Raw genomic sequence first — 17549 nt, forward strand, 5'->3', positions numbered from 1 at the left:
GGACATAATGTTTTAACAAACTTGTTTTAGCTGCTACTTTAAACTATTAACATACTTGATTTGTAATGTAAGAAACATTTTTAGTTTTAAACAAAAAAAGTTTGCTTTTTTAAATGTTTTCTTCTCTTTTCAATTTAAGATTCTTCTGGTGGTATGGTATATCAATCGAGGTCCTTTTCAGGAGGTCCGCTAAAGTCTGGCTCTCCTCCCTCTGGTGGCTTCAGACCATATCCTGATCAGTTTGTGTACTACAGTCAAGGAAAGGGTCCATATAAACAAGAAAGGTTGTTGCACCAGCCTAGACAAATGCCTTCCTCGATGGGACAGGCTCCTCCTGGTCCTGAAGCTAAGCAGATGACCCGAATGAAGAACACGGTTTCCACTGATTATGATACAGACAGTAGTCAGGAATACAAAATGAAAGGCACCCAGAGAAACAAGAAAGCTTGGCGTCCCATGCGTGAAACTCTTAATGTAGACAGCATTTTTAATGAGCATGATCTGAGACAACCAAATTCCAGACATTTAGAAAACTCAAGTGGAAAACAGCTTATAAAAGATCAGAGCTCCAATAATTGCTCAAAAGAGAGCCCTAAAAGAAAAATCCTGATGACTATTTATGAGGATGAAATTAAACAGGAATCTGGCAGCAGGAGTTCGTTGGAGTCTTTAGGAAAATGTCAGACTGATCGAAACAAGTTTAATCCGGATGCAAAAATGTATCATCTTGATAGCTGGCAGATGCAGAGAACAGAGTCTGGCTACGAAAGCAGTGATCACATTAGCAGTGGGTCAAGCAATTTAGATTCTCCAATCATTGAAGCAACAAGCTTTACAGATATAAAGGGCCTTCAAGAAACCAGTATGTGCAGGTAAGGCTTCTACATGATCTTTCTCAGTGTGTGTATTTGTAGGATCTCCGTTTCTAGCTTTATACTTTTTATGTTGTATTAAGTTACAAAATGAATTTTGATTGTTAGGAGAGGGGCTAGGTGAAAAAAATATTCAGTCTCATAATAAATTTCAAGAGAAAGTAAGCACAAATTGTATAACCAGAACAAATACTCAGAATTTCCTGTTGGACAGTAGCAGGTTCACAAATAATTCTCCTTTGTTGCATTTGTCCCTATAAGCTTTATGAAAAAGGTATAAAAGACTGATATGAATAATATGAGGTTACACTTAGTATAACAATATGGGGAGAGTGGATTGATGATTAATACCTTTTAGATATGTTCCATATTCTCACAACAAACACTTTGTGTATGCATTTCCAGCCCTACTTGCACTAGGTAGAAACTCCCAAAAGTAATAGGCTTTTCCTTTTTCTCCCTCCAAAAGTACACACCCTTTTTACATTTATTCAGATCCGTTTCTGTGTATTTGGAATATGAAATATTTAGGCTGTACTTCCCTTTCAGTCTGAAGTAGGGTTGCACTGATACCATTTTTTTTTTTTTTTTAAGACCGAGTACAAGTACCGATACTTGTTTTGAAATACTCGCCGATACCAATTACCAATACTTTTTTTTTTTTACTGTCATGTGACAGTTTACAAAGCACAATGCAGACTATTTAAGATTCCTTCTTTATAATTATGAAGGACTAACTCAAAACACATTATGAAATAATAAAACAGTTTTATTTGTCACAAAGTTCACAAATATGTTTATAAATAAAAAATATTACAATAAAATATATTAACAACAATAAATAACAAATATAAAATTACAACCAACCAAAAGTGCAATACAGTAAAAAATAGAACAGTGCACTGTTTAATCATGGGGAACAACACTATGGGCTAGATTACATTTGACTGGCAAGCTTTACCAATGATCTCATTACATGTCCTACTCCATTAAAGTCTATGGAATTGGAAATGTGAACAGAGCATTGGTAAAGCTTACCAATCAAATGTAATCTAAATCTAGTCCTATAATTGCAGGATGAGTGTCCATTGGAATTAAAGGGACAGTCAACACCAGAATTTTTGTTGTTTAAAAAGAAAGATAATCCCTTTATTACCGATTCCCCAGTTTTGAATAACCAACACAGTTATAATACACGTTTTACCTCTGTAATTATCTTGTTTCTAAGCTTCTGCTGACTGCCCCCTTATTTCAGTTCTTTTGACAGACATGCAGTTTAGCCAATCAGTGCTCACTCCTAGGTCACTTTACGTGCATGAGCTCAATGTTATCTATATGAAACGTGAACTAATGCCCTTTAGTGGTCAAAATGCATTCAGATTAGAGGCAGTCTTCAAGGTCTAAGAAATTAGCATATGAACCTCTTAGTTTTAGCTTTCAACTAAGAATACCAAGAGAACAAAGCAAAATTGGTGATAAATTGGTGATAAATAAAAAGTAAATTGGGAAGTTGTTTAAAATTGCATGCCCTATTCAAAACATGAAAGTTTTTTTGGGCTTGACTGTCCCTTTAAAGGGACACTGTACCCAAAAATTTTCTTTTGTAATTCAGAAAGAGCATGCAATTTTAAGCAACTTTCTAATTTACTCCTATTATCATTTTTTCTTCGTTCTCTTGCTATCATTATTTGAAAAAGAAGGCATCTAAGCTTTTTTTTGGTTTTAGTACTCTGGACAGCACTTTTTTATTGGTGGATGAATGTATCCACCAATCAGCAAGGACAACCCAGTTTGTTCACCAAAAATGGGCCGGCATCTAAACTTACATTCTTGCATTTCAAATAAAGATACCAAGAGAAAGAAGAAAATTTGATAATAGGAGTAAATTAGAAAGTTGCTTAAAATTGCATGCTCAATCTGAATCACGAAAGAACATTTTTGGGTACAGTGTCCCTTTAACTTAATTTGTCCTGTGAGTACTCTTCCTGCATTTATATAATCTAAGGTTATGGATGTTCCTCAGAGTACAGTATGTTTGAACATAATTGTGCAAGATGAGAACTAGTAGTAAAAAAGTCAATCAAGCAATAAGAATAATTTTCTTTTTTAGGAACAGAAGCATCTCTGCATGTTCAGCTATTAGTCTGTTTTTGCTATCAGTAAGGAGGTTTGACTCGAAGTTGAACAGTCTTTCACTTTCCACACTACTGTATGGGGCAGAAATATATTTTTGGGCCATTTTAGCCAGTGCTGGAAATATCAGTGTATTAACTGCCCAGTACTTCAGGGGTTTGTCAGAACGAGGTACAGTAGTGATCTCTCCTACAATAATACAAATAACAACAATTTTGTATTGGCAGAACAATAGTAAACAATTTTTAGTTTAGTCTCCACTCCAGCTTAAAATGAAATGGGAACATGCAGTTTGAAAAAAACGTCACAAGATGGCATATGGGTAGGAAGTGGAGGTATCGGTTTAAGTATCGGTGCAATTACACGAGTACAAGTACTCAGGCAAATACTTGGTATCGGTACCAATACTAGTATTTTTTTTGGGGGGTGGGAAGAATTAAGATGCAACTCCTGTCTCCAGTACTATCAGGGTGGATTTGATTTAAAGGGACAGTATGCACCAATGTTCATATAAATGCATGTAATAGACACTACTATAAAGAATAATATGCACAGATACTGATCTAAAAATCCAGTATAAAACCGTTTAAAAGCTTAGAAGCTTTTAGGTTAGCTCTGTTAAATAGGTAGCTGAAACACCCACTGCAAGTGGGGAAATAGCAGACACTCCCCCTTCCTCTGCATATGAATAGACTGTTTACACAAACAGGAGCAAGCTGGAGTAGGTATACATCAGTATTCTCCTAAAACTTTGGGGCTTGGTTAGGAGTATGAAAATCAGAGCAATGTTATTTAAAAAAACATGCTGTATGGGCCATATAAATGGATCATCTACAAAATATTTATGCAAAGAAAAATCTAGTGTATAATGTCCCTTTAACTCACTAGTCAGTAAGACTCAATGTAATTCATGTTTTTGTACATAAGTTTTTGTTTTGTTTTTGTTTGTTTTTTTAAACTAACTTTTCAGATTATTTTTCCAGTTAAATCAGAAAATTACCAATTGGTGAACTGTCCCCAGTTTAATAGGTTAAAGGGACATGAAACCCAACATTTTCATGTCATGATTCAGATAGAACATGGAGTTTTAAACAACTTTCCAGTTTATTTCTGTTATCTAAGTTACTGTGTTCTCTCCCAGGAGCAGCCATGCACTACTGAGAGCTAGCTGCACATATATGCTGCTTGCCCTCGGCTCACCTGATGCAGTCAGCAAGGTTCCACTAGTGCAGAGCTGCTCATTCAACAAAGTATATCAAGCGAATAAAGCACATTTTGATCATAAAACTAATGTGGAAAGTTGTTTAAAATTGCATGCCCTGTCTGAATCATGAAACAAAATTTCTTTCATGTAATTAACAAGAGTCCATGAGCTAGTGACGTATGGGATATACATTCCTACCAGGAGGGGCAAAGTTTCCCAAACCTTAAAATGCCTATAAATACACCCCTCACCACACCCACAAATCAGTTTTACAAACTTTGCCTCCAAGGGAGGTGGTGAAGTAAGTTTGTGCTAGATTCTACGTTGATATGCGCTCCGCAGCAAGTTGGAGCCCGGTTTTCCTCTCAGCGTGCAGTGAATGTCAGAGGGATGTGAGGAGAGTATTGCCTATTGAATGCAGTGATCTCCTTCTACGGGGTCTATTTCATAAGGTTCTCTGTTATCGGTCGTAGAGATTCATCTCTTACCTCCCTTTTCAGATCGACGATATACTCTTATATTTACCATTTCCTCTACTGATTCTCGTTTCAGTACTGGTTTGGCTTTCTACAAACATGTAGATGAGTGTCCTGGGGTAAGTAAGTCTTATTTTCTGTGACACTCTAAGCTATGGTTGGGCACTTTATTTATAAAGTTCTAAATATATGTATTCAAACATTTATTTGCCTTGACTCAGAATGTTCAACTTTCCTTATTTCCAGACAGTCAGTTTCATATTTGGGATTATGCTTTAAATTATCATATTTTTTCTTACCTCAAAAATTTGACTTTTTTCTCTGTGGGCTGTTAGGCTCGCGGGGGCTGAAAATGCTTCATTTTATTGCGTCATTCTTGGCGCGGACTTTTTTGGCGCAAAAAATTCTTTTCCGTTTCCGGCGTCATACGTGTCGCCGGAAGTTGCGTCATTTTTGACGTTATTTTGCGCCAAAAATTTCGGCGTTCCGGATGTGGCGTCATTTTTGGCGCCAAAAGCATTTAGGCGCCAAATAATGTGGGCGTCTTATTTGGCGCCAAAAAATATGGGCGTCGCTTTTGTCTCCACATTATTTCAGTCTCATTTTTCATTTGCTTCTGGTTGCTAGAAGCTTGATGTTTGGCATTTTTTTCCCATTCCTGAAACTGTCTTATAAGGAATTTGATCTATTTTGCTTTATATGTTGTTTTTTCTCTTACATATTGCAAGATGTCTCACGTTGCATCTGAGCCAGAAGATACTACAGGAAAACCTCTGCCTGCTGGATCTACCAAAGCTAAGTGTATCTGCTGTAAATTTTTGGTAGCTATTCCTCCAGCTGTTGTTTGTAATAATTGTCATGACAAACTTGTTAAAGCAGATAATATTTCCTTTAGTGATGTACCATTGCCTGTTGCAGTTCCCTCAACATCTAAGGTGCAGAATGTTCCTGATAACATAAGAGATTTTGTTTCTGAATCCATAAAGAAGGCTTTGTCTGTTATTTCTCCTTCTAGTAAACGTAAAAAGTCTTTTAAATCTTCTCTCTCTACAGATGAATTTTTAAATGAACACCATCATTCTGATTCTTTGGACTCTTCTGGTTCAGAGGATTCTGTCTCAGAGATTGATGCTGATAAATCTTCATATTTATTTAAGATGGAATTTATTCGCTCTTTACTTAAAGAAGTACTAATTGCGTTAGAAATAGAGGATTCTAGTCCTCTTGATACTAATTCTATACGTTTGGATAAGGTTTTTAAAGCTCCTGCGGTTATTCCAGAAGTCTTTCCTGTTCCTAATGCTATTTCTGCAGTAATTGCTAAGGAATGGGATAAATTGGGTAATTCATTTACTCCTTCTAAACGTTTTAAGCAATTATATCCTGTTCCGACTGACAGGTTAGAATTTTGGGACAAAATCCCTAAAGTTGATGGGGCTATTTCTACCCTTGCTAAACCTACTACTATTCCTACGTCAGATGGTACCTCGTTTAAGGATCCTTTAGATAGAAAAATTGAATCTTTTCTAAGAAAAGCTTATCTATGTTCAGGTAATCTTCTTAGACCTGCTATATCATTGGCTGATGTTGCTGCAGCTTCAACTTTTTGGTTGGAAACTCTAGCGCAACAAGTAACAAATCGTGATTCTCATGATATTATTATTCTTCTCCAGCATGCTAATAATTTCATCTGTGATGCCATTTTTGATATTATTAGAGTTGATGTTAGATTTATGTCTCTGGCTATCTTAGCCAGAAGAGCTTTATGGCTTAAGACTTGGAATGCTGATATGGCTTCTAAATCAACTCTACTTTCCATTTCTTTCCAGGGAAACAAATTATTTGGTTCTCAGTTGGATTCTATTATTTCAACTGTTACTGGTGGGAAAGGAACTTTTTTACCACAGGATAAAAAGTCTAAAGGTAAAAACAGGGCTAACAATCGTTTTCGTTCCTTTCGTTTCAACAAAGAACAAAAGCCTGATCCTTCGTCCTCAGGAGCAGTTTCAGTTTGGAAACCATCTCCAGTCTGGAATAAATCCAAGCCTGCTAGAAAGGCAAAGCCTGCTTCTAAGTTCACATGAAGGTACGGCCCTCATTCCAGTTCAGCTGGTAGGGGGCAGGTTACGTTTTTTCAAAGAAATTTGGATCAGTTCTGTTCACAATCTTTGGATTCAGAACATTGTTTCAGAAGGGTACAGAATTGGTTTCAAGATGAGACCTCCTGCAAAGAGATTTTTTCTTTCCCATGTCCCAGTAAATCCAGTGAAAGCTCAAGCATTTCTGAATTGTGTTTCAGATCTAGAGTTGGCTGGAGTAATTATGCCAGTTCCAGTTCCGGAACAGGGGATGGGGTTTTATTCAAATCTCTTCATTGTACCAAAGAAGGAGAATTCCTTCAGACCAGTTCTGGATCTAAAATTATTGAATCGTTATGTAAGGATACCAACGTTCAAGATGGTAACTGTAAGGACTATATTGCCTTTTGTTCAGCAAGGGAATTATATGTCCACAATAGATTTACAGGATGCATATCTGCATATTCCGATTCATCCAGATCATTATCAGTTCCTGAGATTCTCTTTTCTAGACAAGCATTACCAATTTGTGGCTCTACCGTTTGGCCTTGCTACAGCTCCAAGAATTTTCACAAAGATTCTCGGTGCCCTTCTGTCTGTAATCAGAGAACAGGGTATTGTGGTATTTCCTTATTTGGACGATATCTTGGTACTTGCTCCGTCTTTACATTTAGCAGAGTCTCATACGAATCGACTTGTGTTGTTTCTTCAAGATCATGGTTGGAGGATCAATTTACCAAAAAGTTCTTTGATTCCTCAAACAAGGGTAACTTTTCTGGGTTTCCAGATAGATTCAGTGTCCATGACTTTGTCTTTAACAGACAAGAGACGTCTAAAATTGATTACAGCCTGTCGAAACCTTCAGTCTCAATCATTCCCTTCGGTAGCCTTATGCATGGAAATTCTAGGTCTTATGACTGCTGCATCGGACGCGATCCCCTTTGCTCGTTTTCACATGCGACCTCTTCAGCTCTGTATGCTGAACCAATGGTGCAGGGATTACACGAAGATATATCAATTAATATCTTTAAAACCGATTGTTCGGCACTCTCTAACGTGGTGGACAGATCACCATCGTTTAATTCAGGGGGCTTCTTTTGTTCTTCCGACCTGGACTGTAATTTCAACAGATGCAAGTCTCACAGGTTGGGGAGCTGTGTGGGGATCTCTGACAGCACAAGGAGTTTGGGAATCTCAGGAGGTGAGATTACCGATCAATATCTTGGAACTCCGTGCAATTTTCAGAGCTCTTCAGTTTTGGCCTCTTCTGAAGAGAGAATCGTTCATTTGTTTTCAGACAGACAATGTCACAACTGTGGCATACATCAATCATCAAGGAGGGACTCACAGTCCTCTGGCTATGAAAGAAGTATCTCGAATTCTGGTTTGGGCGGAATCCAGCTCCTGTCTAATCTCTGCGGTTCATATCCCAGGTGTAGACAATTGGGAAGCGGATTATCTCAGTCGCCAAACGTTGCATCCGGGCGAATGGTCTCTTCACCCAGAGGTATTTCTTCAGATTGTTCAAATGTGGGGGCTCCCAGAGATAGATCTGATGGCCTCTCATCTAAACAAGAAACTTCCCAGGTATCTGTCCAGATCCCGGGATCCTCAGGCGGAGGCAGTGGATGCATTATCACTTCCTTGGAAGTATCATCCTGCCTATATCTTTCCGCCTCTAGTTCTTCTTCCAAGAGTAATCTCCAAGATTCTAAGGGAATGCTCGTTTGTTCTGCTAATAGCTCCGGCATGGCCTCACAGGTTTTGGTATGCGGATCTTGTCCGGATGGCATCTTGCCAACCATGGACTCTTCCGTTAAGACCAGACCTTCTGTCACAAGGTCCTTTTTTCCATCCGGATCTGAAATCCTTAAATTTAAAGGTATGGAGATTTAACGCTTGATTCTTGGTCATAGAGGTTTCTCTGACTCCGTGATTAATACTATGTTACAGGCTCGTAAATCTGTATCTCGAGAGATATATTATAGAGTCTGGAAGACTTATATTTCTTGGTGTCTTTCTCATCATTTTTCTTGGCATTCTTTTAGAATACCGAGAATTTTACAGTTTCTTCAGGATGGTTTAGATAAGGGTTTGTCCGCGAGTTCTTTGAAAGGACAAATCTCCGCTCTTTCTGTTCTTTTTCACAGAAAGATTGCTATTCTTCCTGATATTCATTGTTTTGTACAAGCTTTGGTTCGTATAAAACCTGTCATTAAGTCAATTTCTCCTCCATGGAGTTTGAATTTGGTTCTGGGTGCTCTTCAAGCTCCTCCGTTTGAACCTATGCATTCTTTGGACATTAAATTACTTTCTTGGAAAGTTTTGTTCCTTTTGGCCATCTCTTCTGCTAGAAGAGTTTCTGAATTATCTGCTCTTTCGTGTGAGTCTCCTTTTCTGATTTTTCATCAGGATAAGGCGGTGTTGCGAACTTCTTTTCAATTTTTACCTAAGGTTGTGAATTCCAACAACATTAGTAGAGAAATTGTGGTTCCTTCATTATGTCCTAATCCTAAGAATTCTAAGGAGAAATCATTGCATTCTTTGGATGTTGTTAGAGCTTTGAAATATTATGTTGAAGCTACGAAATCTTTCCGTAAGACTTCTAGTCTATTTGTTATCTTTTCCGGTTCTAGGAAAGGCCAGAAAGCTTCTGCCATTTCTTTGGCATCTTGGTTGAAATCTTTAATTCATCTTGCCTATGTTGAGTCGGGTAAAATTCCGCCTCAAAGAATTACAGCTCATTCTACTAGGTCAGTTTCTACTTCCTGGGCGTTTAGGAATGAAGCTTCGGTTGACCAGATCTGCAAAGCAGCAACTTGGTCCTCTTTGCATACTTTTACTAAATTCTACCATTTTGATGTATTTTCTTCTTCTGAAGCAGTTTTTGGTAGAAAAGTTCTTCAGGCAGCGGTTTCAGTTTGAATCTTCTGCTTATGTTTTTTGTTAAACTTTATTTTGGGTGTGGATTATTTTCAGCAGGAATTGGCTGTCTTTATTTTATCCCTCCCTCTCTAGTGACTCTTGTGTGGAAAGATCCACATCTTGGGTAGTCATTATCCCATACGTCACTAGCTCATGGACTCTTGTTAATTACATGAAAGAAAACATAATTTATGTAAGAACTTACCTGATAAATTCATTTCTTTCATATTAACAAGAGTCCATGAGGCCCACCCTTTTTTGTGGTGGTTATGATTTTTTTGTATAAAGCACAATTATTCCAATTCCTTATTTTATATGCTTCGCACTTTTTTTCTTGTCACCCCACTTCTTGGCTATTCGTTAAACTGATTTGTGGGTGTGGTGAGGGGTGTATTTATAGGCATTTTAAGGTTTGGGAAACTTTGCCCCTCCTGGTAGGAATGTATATCCCATACGTCACTAGCTCATGGACTCTTGTTAATATGAAAGAAATGAATTTATCAGGTAAGTTCTTACATAAATTATGTTTTTGGTATATCATGTCCCTTTTTAATCAAATTTTTAGCTATAAGGAGAACAATAATCATTACATCAATAATAATGTAATTATTTTTATTTAAATAAAAATAGCCTTTTAATAATAACAATTTAAATAGTTGTATTTAACTAAACAATAACATTTTTATATATTTTTTTTTTTATTTTTTTTTTTAATTAATTTTACTTCTTGGTCCTCCCTCTTCACACTTACATTCTTGTGCAGATCTATCCCACTCCAAACTATTGTCTAGTCATTGAGCTTGTTGATGTTCAGTAAAGGATTGATTCTTTGTACATAGATTTGGAGGGAAATGATGGGATTAAAGGGATTGTAAAGTCAAAATTAAACTTTCATGATTCAGATAGAACATGCACATTTAAACAACTTTCTAGTTTACTTCTGTTAATTAATTTGCTTAATTCACTCGGTTTCCTTTGTTGAAAAGCATACCAAGGTTGGCTCAGGGGCAGTAGGCTGCAGATATAAGCATTTTGTCATTGTCTCACCCAATGTGTGCAGCAAGCTCCCTGTAGTGCATTCCTGCTCCTTCAACAAAGGATGCCAAGAGAATGAAAAAAAATGTAATAGAAATACATCAGAAAGTTGTAAAAAAGGAGGATATACTATGTACCAAAGCGAAGCAGGCTCCAATAGAGTTAAAACGTGAAAGTAAGCAGCCAAATGGAAATGGTCTGACTGGTTTCGGTCCTTGCGACCGTAATCATAGACCTACATTACTTACTGATTAGTTGGTATAAAAAGCAGGTAAAAGCATTATCATTGGTTACTTAACTTAATTGATTGTTACAATTTTAACTCTTAAACGTGCTGAACAGAACATTCTCTATGCTAAACCATCTACAGTGATATAATATTAAAGCCAAACCAGAAAAGGAACTTTCTACAACCACATTTATAATTCATACATCTATTTATATATATATATATATATATATATATATATATATATATATATATATATATATATATATATATATATATATATATATAATTTGTAAAATCAGGGGCTCACTGTCTGAACCTAAACCAAGTCCCAGGGTATTCTATTACATTGTCTCCTAGCCTGACCTTGGCCGTACCAGGAAGAAACGGCTACTCCCATATGTTACCAACCTATATCTTATCAGTTTTACCTTAACAGTCTGCCCAGGTGTTTAAAAGTATGAGCATTTTCATAATTGCCTGATCTATACACAGAAGTGTCAGGGACATAAGCCCCCTCACCTTCTCTGCCAGAAGTTAATTATATCAAATTCAAAATTGAATCCCTTTGGTACCAGGCTATCCAACTTGTGGATCCAGTATATCTCTTGGCGACTTAGGATTTGCAATTTATCTCCACCCCTAGGTGGTCTCACTATTCTTTCAATGGCCTGCCACCTAAAGGATTTGACATTACCATGGTGTATCTCTATAAAGTGCTTGGACAGTGCCGAACATGGTCTCTCACTTGAGATGTACGATAGATGTTCCTTTATCCGCATGCCCACCTCTTGAGTGGTTCTTCCTATGTACTGCCGTAAACAGCTGGTGCACTCTATCATATAGACTACAAATTTACTCATACAGTTAACGCAGCCTCTTGTCTCATACTCTTCCAAACGATTGGATGAGTAAAACTTAGTGACCCACACATGGTCACAAGAGCCGCAGGTTCTTTTGCCACATCTAAAGGTTCCTTTGTGTTGTAGCCAAGAATCTGCTCGACCCTTATCCTTAAGGAGACTAGGAGACAAGATGTTGCCCAAAGTTAATTTTTTTCTATATACACATTTACATCCATTTTCAATGAATGGTCTTAAATTCCTATCTCCCCTCGGATGAGTAAGTTTTTCTTTACTATAGAGCATATTTCTTTGTACTGGTTAGAGAAAGCTGTAACAAAGATAGGTTCACCCCTATCTCTCTCAATTTGTCTGGAATCCCTATGTAAATTGCCTTTGATCAGGGCTTCTCTATCCATATCTTTCACTTTATAAAAAGCACCTGCTACCACCCTTTTTGGGTATCCTCTCTGGCGTAGATGCCTAGTTAGATCTCCACTCTCTCTCAAAGTCCCCTTCCAGTGTGCAGTTCCTTTTAATACACATAAATTGGCCCTTTGCAATCCCCCCCAAAAACATGTTTTGGGTGATTGCTCTTTGCATGTAGAATCAAATTTCCTGTAATGGCCTTTCTGTAGAGAGTGGAAACTACTTTGGTAGATACATTATCTGAACTGAGGGTGATATCAAAAAAGTTAATGCTCCTTCTATCCCATTCATGGGTGAAGCCAACTTCTACATCATTAATGTTTAGATACTGTACAAATTCTTCCGCAGAGTTTTTATCCCCTGACCAGACAATCAAAAGGTCATCTATATAGCGTATATATTGCACTATCTGTGTAGTAAAAGGGTTGCCATCTCCATAGACATTGAACCGCTCCCACCACCCCATAAAGAAGTTGGCGTATGAGGGTGCAAATTTAGCCCCCATAGCGGTTCCACGTCTCTGGAGATAGAAACATCCTTGAAACATAAAGAAGTTATGTTCAAGGAGGAATCTAACAACATACACAATGAATTGTTTCAGATCCTCTGCCATGTTAGTATAGAGATCAAGAAAGAATTCTATAGCCCTCAACCTAAATTGGTGAGGGATACTGGAATATAGTGACATCACGTCAGTGGTTAACCAGCTATATCCATCTCTCCACTCAATGTTCTCCATTTTTGTTAGGGCATGGGTTGTATCTCTTATGTAACTGGGGAGTTTATGTACCAGTGGCTGAAGAAATTGGTCTACCCAATTGGATAAAGGCTCCAATATGGACCCTATACCCGCCCCAATTGGTCTGCCCTTTAATATTAATAAGGCTCTTGTGAACCTTCGGGAGATGGTGGAAAATGGGTATGACAGGATGGTCAACTAAAAGACTATTAAAAGTCTTTCTATCTAAAAAGCCCATTTCCAAACCATCATCCAGAAGGCTCACAAATGATACCCTAAAACTCTCTGTGGGATCCCCCTCAGAAAGTTGTTAAAGAATTGCATTCTATATCTGAATAATGAAGGAAAAAAATAAGGGTTTATGTCCCTTTTTAAGGTCTATTTCTCAACTTTTTTTATACCATTTTTTTGCTGTGACGAAGAGGAATGTTTTTTCTAAAGACACAAATTCACAGTCTTGAGAACTAAAGAATATATGATCTCTTCTAGATGTAAAAAAAATGCCCAATATATTTTTACCAAAACCTCTGGGACCGTATAAATGGATTAAAATAATAAACCAAACAAATTAAGCATTGCCGCCATGGATATATAGCATCATGCTATATAGCATCATGCTATATAGCATGTGCAAGAATTCACAGAATATATGCATATGCATCTGGGATTGGCTGATGGCTGTTACATGGTAGAGGAGGAGTGTAAATATACATAAATTTGAAATTTGTCAGAATAAAATCTACTGTTCAGACTAAGTGCTATTGTATTGTCTTTTTATCATGCATTTGTTGATTATGTAAATCTACGGTATTTACTGGTCCTTTAATTCCTCCTTAAGAAATGTAGGCACAAAATTCCTGGTGAGTAGGTTAGGATGTGTGCTGGGAGGTTTCCCTATCTCACTAAAGGAAAACTGAGGGATAAGGGGAAGGGATATAGTAAAGAAAGTTGATCAATGACCGTTACCTACAAGCAGTAGTGTAAGATTTGCTCTCTACTTGGATATGTTGCATTTTATGGTCCATTTGAATCCTTGTGCTTTCACATTTTGGGCCAGATTACAAGTGGAGCACACAATATATTTTTCGCTAAAGCGATATTTGCGCTCCACTTTGTAATACCAGTGCATGCAAATGTGCGCTAGTATTACAAGTTAGGCGCTCACAATAGCATGCTTCCATAGGCTCCAAAGGGAGCCTCGTTCTCATTCCGTCATACACAGCGCAGAAACTAGCGCAGCGAAGGGGGTAAGATGGGCAGCAAATTTAATTATATATGTATATGCTTATATACAGATATATTTGTGTTAATATATGTTTATACATATATATTTACAGGGAACGCACAGTTCTCATGGACCGCAATGTAAAGGCACTTTTCAGTGTCTTTTTTTTTTTTTTTTTTCTCTAACACCCTCCACTTTTAACCCCTAAAAAACAGCTTTGTGCAACTGTTTTTTTAATAATAAAAAAAAAAAGCTAATTTTTTTTTTTTAACTAAAATACTCTACTCTTTATTTTGGGGCACTTTTAGAAAATTAACCAGAGATCTGATCTCTGGTTAATTTTGCTAATTGCTAAGCTTGTGGTAGCAATAATCAGCCACTTGTAATGGCTCTTTATTTATTGCGCACCCGTATAGTTTCAAATTTGCCCATTTATGGACGTACAATAAATTAGCGCTCCACTTGAAATCTAGTGCTTTGGGTTTTTTTTTTTTTAACTTTTATTTATTATACATCTTTTAGTTTTTTTTTTTTACTGTTCTTTTGCATCATCTTTTCTCCTCCAATGTTCTTTCTTTTTCCATTTTAAATTTATCAATATACTATTGATAAATTAACCTTTAGCATTTAAGCTTTATCCTGCATTATGTTCAGCAATTTCATGAATTTCTACTGTTTACAGTCAGATGTTTGGTTTTAACCAGTTTCTGTTAATGGCGTAAGAAAAAATGAAAGTTTAGCGAGCAGAAGTATGTTCAACAACAGTTGCAGTCGAGGAATTTATAAAGATCTGGATTGGAAATGGCGGTGGGTTGTTGAGAGATCTTTTGATATTTGCCCAGTTTCTTTTACATGTCCCCACTATACTTGTAATGCTTTCTCTCATATTATATACCCTAATCATTGCTTAGTTATTGATCGCATTCTGATTTCTAGATAACTTAGGGCCCGATTCTCAAAAACAGGCAAGCATGGAGAGAAATCATCAGCTTATTTTACTGAGCGTTATAATGTTAAGTAAGTTTCTCTCCTTCATATTAGTGATCTACTCTTCATAAGATACAGTTCCCAAGGTAAGATTGCCTATTAAACAATCCCTGAGGAGCCTTGTAATAGTAACAAGGCATCTTATCTAACCTGACTAGAGGACTTTAGAGAATCATGCCCTTAGTTCCACATTGTTATTTTCATCTAGGAATAAAAGGGAAATTTATACTTCAAAATTGTCTCCTCTTTAATACGTTCCCAATTATTTATTTTCTGCCAGAGTATATTAAATAGTTTACATATTAATCATTTTATCTTAATTTAGTTTTTAAATGGCTGCTTTTGCGCGTTGACAATTTCAGTATAGGTGCTGGTTTTTTTGTACTGCAGTATTGACAATAGAAAATCTATGCAAGTAAGAGGCAGTAGCATAAATCAACATTTTGTTTGGGAGTAGCAGAGTGTCAGGTGTTCCTGCAGAAGCTTTGAATACTGGGAAATCTCCACTGCTGACTGCCTGAGTCACTTAAAATATGTCTCTCTAAATATTTTATCATCGTGGTCTCTAGTTGAAACATTCATGCAGGTCTATTGTTTTCATAACCTTTACTGTTTTTATAACTGGCTAACAATGCTTAATCTCATATCTGTTACAAGTAATGTGCTTGTTCTCAAACCATTTTGACACACAAATATTTGTTTTAATCTTCATGTTGCATTCTCTGAAGTTTTTGAAGAACAATTGGCTTTGGTGCTAAAACAACATTGTCTGTGCCATAAGTAGAATTTCAGGATGCAAAAATCTAAATAATGTTAAAGCACAGGGTGTGATTCTTTCTTGGAGACCAAATCAAATGGTCTATATTTTTATTTGGAAATTAAAATAACGTTTGAAGTATTTCTTTTAGACCGTAGACTATGCAACTCCTTGCCCAGTGAAGCACAATGAAACATTTGTGTACTTTCATTGGTTCTCATTTATTTCCCTTTTATGTTTCTTTGGGTCAGCTCTTTGGCAAGTTGAATGTTGGAAAACGTGAAATTTGTTCATTTTTTTTTTTTTTTCACCCCTGACATGAGAAATGGTTTAACTGACAGTCAATTATTGTAGTATAGAGGCTCAAACATGATTTGTTGTACTAATGACAATATAGAAATTAAGTAAGAGACTATACTTTATTATTAATAAACTAGTCGATAGGCCTACCCAGAGGGCAGTCTATGTTTAAAAAATACAAACTAAAAATAAAAAATGTAAAATTACAGAAAAAAATAAACAAAGCTATCCAAAATAAAAAATTTAAACCCAAACGAATACCCTTATAAAAATAAAAATCCCCCCCAAAATAAAAACACCCCCTAATCTAATACTAAACTACCAATAGCCCTTAAAAGAGCCTTTTGTAGGGCATTGCCCTAAGTTAAACAGCTCTTTTACCAATTACCCACTAACAGTAACCCCCCCCCAATAAAAAAAACTAAACTACCCATTGCCACTTTGTATGGGCATTGCCCTTAAAATGGCAATCAGCTCTTTTACAGCCCATTAAATCCCTAATCTTAAAAATAAAAAAAAATAATCCTAAAACTAATCCCCAAATAGGTACTCGCCGTTCCTGAAGTCCGGCAGAGAAGATCTTCTTCCAGACGGCTCCGTCATCTTCATCCTGTGCAAGGGCAGTGCAGAGTGGTCTTCCCCGATGAACGAATCCGGGGCAGCGATCCTCGGCAGTGTGGAGGCTCCTCTTCATCCGATCTCTGCCGTACAGAAAAAATTGAATGCAAGGTACCGCAATCAATTTGGGTTACCTTGCATTCCTATTAGCTGAAATATTGAAATCAGCCAATAGGATTAAACTACTGAAATTTTAGTAGCTTTTGTCCTATTGGCTGATTTCAAAATTTCAGCCAATAGTAATGCAAGGTACCCCCATAAATATGGGGTACCTTGCATTCAATCTTCAGTGCGCGACAGACTATCGCATGAAGAGGAGCCTCCACGCTGCTGAGGACCGCCGCTAAGGACTAAGGAATCCGTGCATCAGATAAGCCAGCCGCACCTCCACTCTGTGCCGCCTTTGCTCCGGATGAAGATAGAAGATGATGGAGCTGCCTGGAAGAAGACCTTCTCTGCTGGACTTCAGGAACGGTGGGTACCTCTTTGGGGCTTAGTCTTAGGATTTTTTTTTAATGGGCTGTAAAAGAGCTGAATGCCCTTTTTTACTGGCAATGCCCATATAAATGCATGAAAAACAAAGAATGCGCCAGCAACAAGCAGAGGCAAAAAAAATTGTATGTTTAAAAATACAATACTTTATTAATCCATTAAAAAGCCATTAGGCAAAATATATATATAGATACAAAGGGTAGCAGGA

General features: G+C 37.0%; 1 protein-coding gene across 1 annotated transcript in view; it reads left to right on the forward strand.

Moving 5' to 3' along the window:
• The window catches only part of USP53 (ubiquitin specific peptidase 53), a 121437-nt gene that overhangs the window by 66007 nt on the left and 37881 nt on the right, over positions 1 to 17549 (forward strand). Inside the window, exon 12 of the mRNA XM_053703600.1 lies at positions 140 to 872. Coding sequence (XP_053559575.1) covers positions 140 to 872 — 733 coding nt within the window. The remainder of the gene's footprint in view (positions 1 to 139; positions 873 to 17549) is intronic.

The sequence above is a fragment of the Bombina bombina genome, chromosome 2 (assembly GCF_027579735.1).
Source record: "Bombina bombina isolate aBomBom1 chromosome 2, aBomBom1.pri, whole genome shotgun sequence".
Taxonomy (NCBI): Eukaryota; Metazoa; Chordata; class Amphibia; order Anura; family Bombinatoridae; genus Bombina; species Bombina bombina.